Source organism: Montipora foliosa, chromosome 6 (assembly GCF_036669935.1).
Source record: "Montipora foliosa isolate CH-2021 chromosome 6, ASM3666993v2, whole genome shotgun sequence".
Lineage (NCBI taxonomy): Eukaryota > Metazoa > Cnidaria > Anthozoa > Scleractinia > Acroporidae > Montipora > Montipora foliosa.
In genome coordinates, this window is record NC_090874.1 from 47,870,163 (window position 1) to 47,880,162 (window position 10,000).

The 10,000-nt window shown below is 43.1% G+C and overlaps 1 protein-coding gene across 3 annotated transcripts; it reads left to right on the plus strand.

The window, feature by feature from the left end:
• The first annotated feature begins 2,098 nt into the window (after positions 1-2,098).
• Positions 2,099-9,888, plus strand: LOC138007535 (uncharacterized). 3 transcript variants are annotated; one of them, XR_011124061.1, is made up of 3 exons: positions 2,099-5,038; positions 6,433-7,432; positions 7,602-8,589. XR_011124061.1 is itself a non-coding variant. In XM_068854509.1 (3 exons), the coding sequence occupies exons 2-3, from the start codon at positions 6,641-6,643 to the stop codon at positions 9,552-9,554; spliced, it is 945 nt and encodes a 314-aa protein (XP_068710610.1). In that variant the 5' UTR covers positions 2,099-5,038; positions 6,433-6,640; the 3' UTR covers positions 9,555-9,888. The 3 variants fall into 3 exon arrangements, 2 of the variants coding, with proteins under 2 accessions (XP_068710610.1, XP_068710609.1); XM_068854509.1 differs by lacking the exon at positions 7,602-8,589 and adding an exon at positions 8,646-9,888 and having other exon boundaries at positions 6,433-6,676; XM_068854508.1 differs by lacking the exon at positions 7,602-8,589 and adding an exon at positions 8,646-9,888 and having other exon boundaries at positions 6,433-6,583.
• Positions 9,889-10,000: the final 112 nt, after the last annotated feature.

Consider the following 10,000-nt stretch of genomic DNA (forward strand, 5'->3'; position numbering starts at 1 on the left):
TCTCTGCAGAGTCGCTTGACCCACGAGGCAGGCCGCAGAGCGAGAAAACTGCGCCCAAACCACGGGTTTCTTCAGGGAGCAGTTCAAAACAAAAGGCCACGTTGCCGAGAACTTCTGCTACTAGCAAACCATGTGCTCAATCGGACCGTCAAAGTGACGCGGTTATGGAGGGTCTTAAACAACTTCAAGACCAACAATCAGCTTCTCTATCATCACTCAGGACAGCGATAAATTCTATGGTATCGACTGTGAAAGTGTTTATGCACTCTTCCGCGAGCGCTGGATCCCACAAAAGGAAAAGGGATGAACTCAGCGACTCGGATGTTGATGGGCACGAGGGTGATGACGCCACCACTGAGTCAGTGGATCTAACCGAGGCGTGTGAAGAGCTGATCAGTGCGGATAAACCGCCAGAGCAGTCAGCAGAAGGCGAAGACAGTGTTCTTGCCGAAACTGTCAAAGATTTATGACTCCGAAGGAGCTGTGAGTGATGCTGTTAGCACACAATATGCAAACCTTGTTGACAAAATGGTGAAAACTAAGTTGTCGGAGGAGAATGCAAAAGACAAACTGGCCAAGTACAACAGGCCTCAAAATTGTGAAAACTTAGTAAGTACAAGGGTTAATCCTCAAATTTGGGCTAAAATGTTGTCCAGGTCAAAGTCCAGGGACTTGAGGATGCAAAAGATTGAAACTAGCATGCTTAAGAGTATATGCATCCTATCATTAGTCTGACAGACAAACTTTTGAGTCTGAAAAGTAACCCTAGAACCGTTAGCAAGGAAGATGTGGCATCGTTCCTTAGACTCGCTTTGGATTCATTGACTCTTATGGCGCATTCTGTCTATGAAGTCAACCTTAGTAGACGAGAACTGATTAGGCCTGATCTAAACGAGCAATACAAAAAACTTTGCAGCTCCCAAACTCCAATATCAAAATTTTTGTTTGGAGATGACCTGCTCAAGGCAGTCAAGGAAACAAGCGAAACCAACAAGGTCAGCCAACGGTTTTCTTACCCCAAAATGAGCATGGAACAAACTCAAAGCATGGAGTCAATAACTTCAGACGACAAGGATCATCCTACTCAAACCATCAACAACATTTTTTGTACCAGGGCCAAGGCCAACGGAGGAAACCTCGATCAAAATTCAAAGCACACAAAGTAGCTCATGATCAATTGGGAAGCCAGGTGAGCCTACATTTTTCTCCATCAATTCCATGCATGGCAGGTAGATTGAAAAATTATATTCACAAATGGCACACCATCCGCACTTCAGATCAAAGGATCCTTGATGCCTTTTGGGGGGTCACAATTGACTTTATTACAAAACCCACTCAACGTTTTGTACCAAACCAGTACAAATTTAACCCAATGGAGATTAAGTTTATTGATGAGCAGAATGCATTTTTTCTTGAGAGGGGGGTCATTGAGAGAGCCACACACTCAAATGGAGAGTACATTTCCAACATTTTCATACGTCCGAAGAAAGATGGCTCCTATCGACTTATTCTTAACCTCAAACAACTGAATGAGTCGGTAGAATATCACCATTTTAATATGGAGAATCTTAGGAATGCCATCGCACTCTTATGACCCCAAGCTGTTTTCATGGCGTCCATTGATTTAAAGGATGTCTATTATTTCAACAAAAATCACAGGAAATACTTGAGATTCATTTGGAAACATCAGATTTTTCAATTTACCTGCCTTCGAAATGGTTTAAGTTGTGCACCTAGAATATTTACAAAAATCTTTAAACCAATTTATGCAACGCTGCGTTCCCAAGGATTTGAAAATTTGGGCTACATTGATGACTCCTATCTTCAGGGAGGCACTTTTTCAGACTGTAGCACTAATGTTGCTGTCACCACTAAGCTTTTCACAGATATTGGTTTCATTTTGAACCATGAGAAATCTGTGTTAATCACCTTTCTAGGGTTTTGTCCAATATGCATCGGCTTTCATTGCCATTTGAGAGAACCAGCTATTTAGCTTTCAAAACATCAGGGAAGTTTGTGCCAAAGTATTTTCAACCACATGGCCACAGAGCTCGACAACGGAAACGTTAATTTCACTCTCTCCAGAGATTCAAACCCGATTCTGGACAAGTAATGAGATGTTTCAGATGGCATATCTCCATTTATACAAATAAAATCAAGTTGCACCGTCCACGTCATTGTAAGAACAAAAGACAGCAAATTTTTTCGTACACTTATGGCGGATTAGTTTCGAGGACTTCGCGAGAGCTCCGCGCAATCACGATGGCATTTTCACTTCCGGCGTTTCAACAGCCAATCAGATCACGAGTTTGGTCGGCCGACCGTCCGGAATTTTTGAGAGACTTTTGGTCAGGCCCAATTTTAGCGAGCGACGACATAAGAGAACATATGGGCGAAGCTAAAAATCGGCCTGATCGCAGGTTACTTCAGAGAGCCTTGGTAAGAACTTTGTGAGATAATTGACGAACCCGAGAAGACTTTGGGTTTCTTGCTTTGTTGTAGGTCTCGGCATCAGCTCAATGGCTTTGACTTTAAACCAGAACTTATGAGTACGTGGCTCATGAATTTAACTTCATTCTTTCGAAGGTTGAATTTTTACTGTTAAACTTCAAGTTAACGTCCCCAACTCGGTCGAGCAGCTTTAGTAGACTTTCATCGTGATTGCGATTAGCTTCATCCAATATGTCGCCATATCCTACAACTAGGATATCATCGCGTAGTATTTCGACGCCTTTGAGATCGCCTATTCGCTCGTGTAGCTTGAATTCGAAATCCTCCGGTGCGGCGCTGATCCCGAACGGCATGCGCAGGTAACGATACCGTCCGAAGGGCGTCCAGAACGTTGTTAGCTTACTACTCTCTTCGTCAAGACTAATTACTGGGTTGCCTATGGGCAAACCCAGTCGAGGTCTGCGTTTAGTTTGTTTGTTTTCTTTTTTTTCTTTTTTTTCTTTTTTTTCTTTTTTTTATTATTTTTTTTTTCCGTGTCGGTAAAAGTCTTGCCTGTCACTCCCCTGGTAAGTGGTGTCTTTGTGGATAGAGCCTTCTGCGCGTATTTTCTTAGGATCGAGAGGGTAGTGGAACTGCGTAGATTTCTCTGGTGGACACAGTAGAATCATTAACTTAGCCTGCAATGGCGTCGAAAGTCATGCAACGCGAATGGCGTTTTAGTGGATCCTTAAACAAAATATACCCTTATGGAGCTCAATAATGGAAAGTCAGTTGGATAAACTAGGCATGAATCTCAAAAGCGACGAGTACTGGACTTCGACAACAATCTATCGCCCGTCGAGACGAAATCAAAGTGAGCAGTATTTACCTGAAGTAGAAGGTAATCTGACACAATTGAGTTTCTTGTCTTCACGCACGCAATGAAATAGGAAGAGGTTTTCGCCTCTAAGAGCAAATATGTTGTTTGTTTCAATAAAACTTTCGCTGGAAAAGGATTCTGTGGTATTTTCTGCCTTTGTGAATTATAATATCATGTTGTGTATTGAATTTTCGAGCTTAAGGTTGAAATGTGATAAGCGAGAAGTTTTTTAGTATTGCTCTGTAAGCAGGAAGGGTTCAAAGGCCTGTTGAAAGCGTGCTTGAGTTTCAACAAAATGAGCCCCAAAATCAGTGAAAACTTGTGACGCAGATGAATAATAAAGTAGCTGCTATTTCCAAAATGATGGAATTACCTGGTGATAATAACGTCGTACGCGTCTTGGAGAGTAAATTTTGACTTTGCATAAACAAGAGTTGGGCGATTGTGATCTTTGTTTTGACTTCGCTCATTTCATTGTCAAACTTTATAACACTTGACAGAAAAAGAAACTTTTTAAAAACCCGGTATCTTGCCATCATTTGACACAGATGCTTCACTGTTTGACGAGTAAACATGCCGCGGTAACTTAATCACGGCGCCCGCTGAATGTCACTTTTCGATTTTGCAATTTACTTGAACATAGCAAAAATCTCCCAAAATGTTTGTCGCTGATCGTAACTTTTTATATTCTATATTCACGGTTCAAAATTAATGTTGTTTTCATGTCGTAAATATTTCATTCTCGATCGACCGTCCCGGAAACTTCCTTCTGCTCTTTCTGAAAACTTTGTATCAATAGTTATTTGCTTTTTCATCAATATTTGTTTTGCATAAAGCAAGCTAACAAAATCTGTACCTTGCTGAGTTCGCATTTGTTAGCGTTAATAGTATTTTCAGTGAGATGCTTCTGTTTTTTATGACGGGTTCATTGTTTTGGTCTCCCATCCTAACACTAACCCCGCTCAACAGGGCTTGACTTCAGTGAAGTTTAGTATTACAAAGCTGTCAGATGCTCAGAGGGCACACTTGTGGTGCAAGGAAGTTGTAAGGGAACTTGAGAATTATCAACATGTCAGCCCAGAAGCCAATGTTTCTCGCTTCTCTTTTATTTGTTATTCTTCAGAGACTGGAATGCTGTATTTCAATACCACACAATTCAGTGCCTTCTGATTTTCTGTAGCACGTACCACAGGCAAGCCAGTGTATGCTTCACGGAAGCATCTCGTTTGATAAAATCCATCCTTGGCATCGAGTGTCTTGGCGCGTGTTGCACTGGCTTGACCTCCGGGTCAACAGCGAGTTTCGCTTGTCCGATGTTGCCAAGTCCCTCGAAGACATCTTTATACTTGTTTAGTATTTCGTTCTTAGTCAACAGAGGTGACTGTGTATCTTGTACTGTGTGAACATTCTCTGATACGTGACCGTCTATTGTTATCGTTAACAGTCCCAAGTTCTGACATGTTTCCGCTGATAACAAAGGTCTTGCGTTACCTTCGACGACTTGAAATTTCAATGAATATTGACACATCCAGTTGTACTTCGCCTAAAGGCTTCATTATTGTTCCATCGAAAAGTCTAAGTTTTGATTTGCTTGTGTTGACCTTTGAATTTCCTGTTTGGTTGATAATGGTCAGATGTTTGCGTGATATCACGTTGCATGTTGCTCCGGTATCCAGTTGGCAATCAAGTGAAGTTTTGTAGCTGTTTGTGGCATCTGTGAAATTCGAGGTTAGCGAGAAGTGGTTTTCCTTTACTTTGATAGTAGAAAGTTCCTCTATTTTGAAGACAGAGTTATCTGAATAGTCGATATCGCGATTACATTCCTCTTTAACTGCATTCACACGCGGGCGATTACGATTTGTCTGACAGACGGACGCGAAGTAATTCAATTTTTTACACGATTTGCATTCCTTTCCGTAGGCAGGACAGTCTTTTAGCTTATGTCTGTCCTGTGATAGCATTTGTATGTCGAAGACTTCTGTTGAGGTTTTGACTCTTTATGCTTGGCGTGAGAACGTGTGACGCGCGGCTTTTGAGGGCGTTGTTGTTGGGTTTTGCTAAAAGTAGGCCCACGGCCCAGCGGCCCGAGGGCCCAGCGTCCCGCGGCCCACGGCCTGCGACGGCCCGGCGGCCCGGTAGCCCAGTCCTCATTTTCCACAGTTTTTCTGTCCAGCGGTAAATCCACGTGCATGCACAGATCTGCATCGGGTTTGGGCGTGCAAAATGGACGACGGTGAGTTTGAATTCGTTTACCATTTTAATCATTTGAATCCTTGTTTCTGTTTGTTGTTGTAAACAGACGAAAACAACAGAGAATGGCAACATTTTTCACTTAGCAACATGCGACGAAAGAAAGGATCGAAAAGGATTGAAATGATTATTAAAATGGTAAACGAATTCAAACTCACCGTCTTTCATTTGCGCGCCCAAACCCGATGCAAATCTGAGCATGCGCGTGGATTTACCGCTGGACAACAAAACTGTGTGGGCTTCCGGGCCACCGGGCCGCCTTGCCGCCGGGCCGTCGCGGGCCGTGGGCCGCGGGCCGCTGGGCCGCGGGCCGCTGGGCCTTCAGGCCGCCGGGCCGCTGGGCCGTGGCGGGCCTTGGGTCGCGGGCCGCTGGGCCGAGGGCCTGCTTTTAGAAAAACCCGTTGTTGCTTGACGATATGAACATCTTCGGGTTTACTTTCTTGTTGGATAATTTTCATTTGCTGAGTAGCGATTTCGCTCGATCTGCACATGTTGATTGCTTTATCAAGGCTGAGCGTTTCTTCTTTTAGGAGACGTAGTTTGTTACTTTCCTCCCGTAAACCAAGCACAAGTCTATCGCGAATTAGCTTGTCGGTCAATGTTCCGAAGTCACATGTCGAAGCATGTTTTCTAAGGCGGTTGACATATCCATCCACAGATTCCTCGACATTCTGCGTACACGTATTAAATAGATATCGCTCGTACACAACGTTTCTTTTTGGTTTGAAGTAGGCTTCGAGTGCGTTTAAGCAGGAATTGACACTGTTTCTCTCTTCTTCGCTAAGTTTGAGGGTTAGAAAGAATTGAAGGCAGTCCTTTCCCATCACAGATCGAAACGTTGCTAACCTGACTTTATCACTTTCTGTTTCCAGCCCTGTGGCGACGTCGTAGTCGTTCTACTGCTGTTTGAAGAATTCCCAGTTGTTTACGATGTCTCCTCTTGTATTCATCGGTGAAGGAATAGGAAAATTGGCCGTAATTGCGATAGATCGCGATCCACTTGCTTCTGTATCAGGCATATCTGTACGTTGTCGTAAAGGTTTTGGCGTATTTCAAGGGTTTCGTTAGACTCCTGACACCATGTTTAAAGAAGTAAACTCTACACGCTTGTGGTCTGTAAGATATGCGCTTTTATTCATGCTAGTCATTCAATATATACCAGATAGATCAGGTAACCAATTAACATATTAACAGGAAGTGACTCATATCGTAACAGGTTTGTTTTGAATTCCGTCAACTTGACTGTTGCTCTGACACCCAAGAAAGCTACAAAATTAGTCACGAAAGCCACAACAGTCTTTGCAAAGCAATCACCCTTAGTTAGGGAAGTTGCAGAACTGGTCGGTTTAATGGTGGCTAGTTTTCCTGGTGTCATGCATGGACCACTTTTTTACAGGCAATTAGAACTCGACAAAGTTATGACCTTGAGAGCTAGCAAAGGCGATTTCAATAAGCTGATGACCCTTTCAGAGACATCAAAGTCTGACCTGCGGTGGTGGATTACACACACACACACACACCACTTTCAATCTGGTATCTCATGGTAGTCCTAGTGTCACTATTAGGGAGCTTACGAATCGACGACGTTTGCACGACGACGCCGTTAGATTGCGTGACATGACCTCTGCGCATGCCTATATGGGCCCTCGCCAGAGTCGCGCCAAAGTCGACGACGTTGGTGAGCGCGATTTGCCGGCGTCTCGAAAATAACAGGACGTAAGGTTAGTTGTTAAAGTTTTCTGAATGTTTCTCTCGATGCTTCAGGTTTTTTTTCCAAATAAATCATTGATCAAGTATCAATCAAGTTCTTGGCACATGTTTTTGATTTTTTTCTGTTTTCATTCAACTGATTCAAGTGAGCACCTTCTGAAGGTACATGCATAAGGCAGGTACCGAAGCTACAACTAAACCATTGTAGATGGTGCCACCGACCGTAAATCAAGTCCATCATATGGTTTGTTATGATAGAAAGCTCAGGAACCGGTCTGGCAAAATGACAAACCAAATCTCCATATCGACAAGGATATGCATAGCGCTTGAGGTACATGCATAAGGCAGGTACCGAAGCTACAACTAAACCATTGTAAGTGGTTATCTCATCAGGCAGCTGCAGCTGTTCAGCAAGTTTATAAATGTCATCCCGGTAGAAACGAAAGTCGGCCTTGCACTCGTCGTTTGTTTTCTCGTCCAAATCAAACCTTTCATAGTTCCAGTACGGAAACTCTGGGTTTGTTGACTTGTGGAAATCATATAAAAGCACAAATTCTTTTTCGTTTATGAAGCTTTTTTGATAAGCGTATGCAATACAAGCTCTCGTTTCTCTGAAGTTAGGCATTTTGGTTCGAATAACCTACCTTGTGAAAAGAGAAAAACAAACTTCAGAAACGGCGGGAAACTTTGCCACCCGCGAACAAACGTCGTCGTCTTTGCTGAATCGTAAATTCAAATTTCTACAGGACGACGACGCCGGACTATGACCTGACTCGACGGCGCCGTCGTGCGAAAGTCGTCGATTCGTAAGCTCTCTATTTACTCTGGTGCATCTTTGTCTGGCTGGGGTGGTGTACTGAATGATGTCTCCACTGGGGGTCACTTTTCAGAGGAAGAACAGACCAACCACATTAATTATCTTGAGATTTTGGCTTGTTTTCTCACAATTCAAACTTTCTGTTCTAGTCTGAGAGACTGTCATATCAAAGCAATGATCGACAATACAACCGCAATTTCATATATTAACAACTATTCAATGCAATCAACTAACCAGGAAGTTGTGGTTGTGGTGTATCGAAAGGAATTTATGGATTACTGCAACACACATCCCAGGAAAGCTTAATGTTTTAGCTGATAATGAGTCGAGGCACACCTTCCATGACACAGAGTGGAAGCTTGATCCAGCCGTTTTTAAGAGGGTATCTGCATTCTGGGGCAAACCATCCATCGATCTTTTTGCCTCAAGGCTGAATTTCGAGTTGAGACCGTTTGTCTCATGGAAACCAGATCTTCAAGCTTTTGCATTTGATGTTTTCTCTATCAGCTGGACGGAGCACAATTTTTATGCTTTTCCCCCTTTTGCTATAATCAACAGGGTTTTACAGAAGACCGAACAGGATCAATCACGCGGTGTAATCATTGTCCCAGTGTGGACCACTCAGATTTGGTTTCCTCGTCTTCTGTGGATGTTGGTGGACCATCCTGTTCTCCTACCATGTTACCCTCAGCTACTGACGCTGCCAACCAACCTTCAATTGCGGCACCCCCAACACAACAAGTTAAAGTCAATGGCATGCAAGTTGTCCGGGATTCATTGCGAGCAAGAGGAGTTCCGGAGAAAGCTTCAACTGTTATTCTCAAGTCCTGGAGGGGATCCACTCAAAAACAATATCAGGTCTATCTTCAGAAGCGGTACCATTTTTGCAGTAAAAGGGGTTTCGATCCCTGCTCAGTTCCTCCCATGAAGGCTCTGGATTTTTCAGCTGAGTTGTTTGAACAGGGTCTAGGCTATAGTACTCTAAATACGGCCAGATCTGCATTGTCACAAGTCTTGCCTCCTGAAGCTGGAGTCTCCTTTGGAGATCTGCCCCTCATTAGACAATTTATGAAAGGGGTCTTTCAAGAGAAGCCTTCTCTTCCACGATATACTGTTACGTGGGACCCAGCCTTGCTGCTGAACTTCCTAAAAAGTCAATCTCCAATTGAAAAACTATACCTTAAAATGTTGACTTTTAAAACAGTTACTTTGTTAACCCTCCTTTCTGTTCAGAGGATACAAACTATTCATCTATTAGATCTTCGCAATGTGGATTTAAGTGAGTCTATCGTTAAAATTTCTGTTGGAGATAAGACCAGACCAGGCCAGGTTATCACCTTCATGAGCTTGAGTTTCCAGCCTACTCCCCTGACAAAAACCTTTGTCCAGTTTTTACTGTTCAGGAGTATTTGTCGCGGACAAAGCCTCTTCGGGGTAAGGTTACCAACTTATTTATCAGTTTTGTGAGACCATATAGGCCAGTCAGTAAGAGTACAGTTTCACGTTGGGTTAAAACCACTCTAAATTTGGCTGGCAGGGGTTGACCTGGCCCGTTTTAAACCGCACAGTATTAGGGCGGCATCTACCTCTGCTGCATCCCAAGTAAGTGTCCCACTGGCAACCATTCTCTGCACAGCAGGATGGTCCAACCAGTGTATGTTTGCTCTGTATTGTCAGAAAGAGGTTCATAAACAGGGTGATTATGCTACCAGGATTTTAAATGCCTTACTGTCAGCATTGTAGCTTTTTGTCACAAGAATTGTACATTTTTTCCCTGTTAACGAGTTTCTTTGTCATTAAAATTGTTGAAAGTTATTGTTGGGTTCACAAATGCTGGCTCTCAACATCTCATGGGATCCCTACACTGAGAATGATGGGACAGAATTGGAAAATTAAACGAGACTTACCAGTAA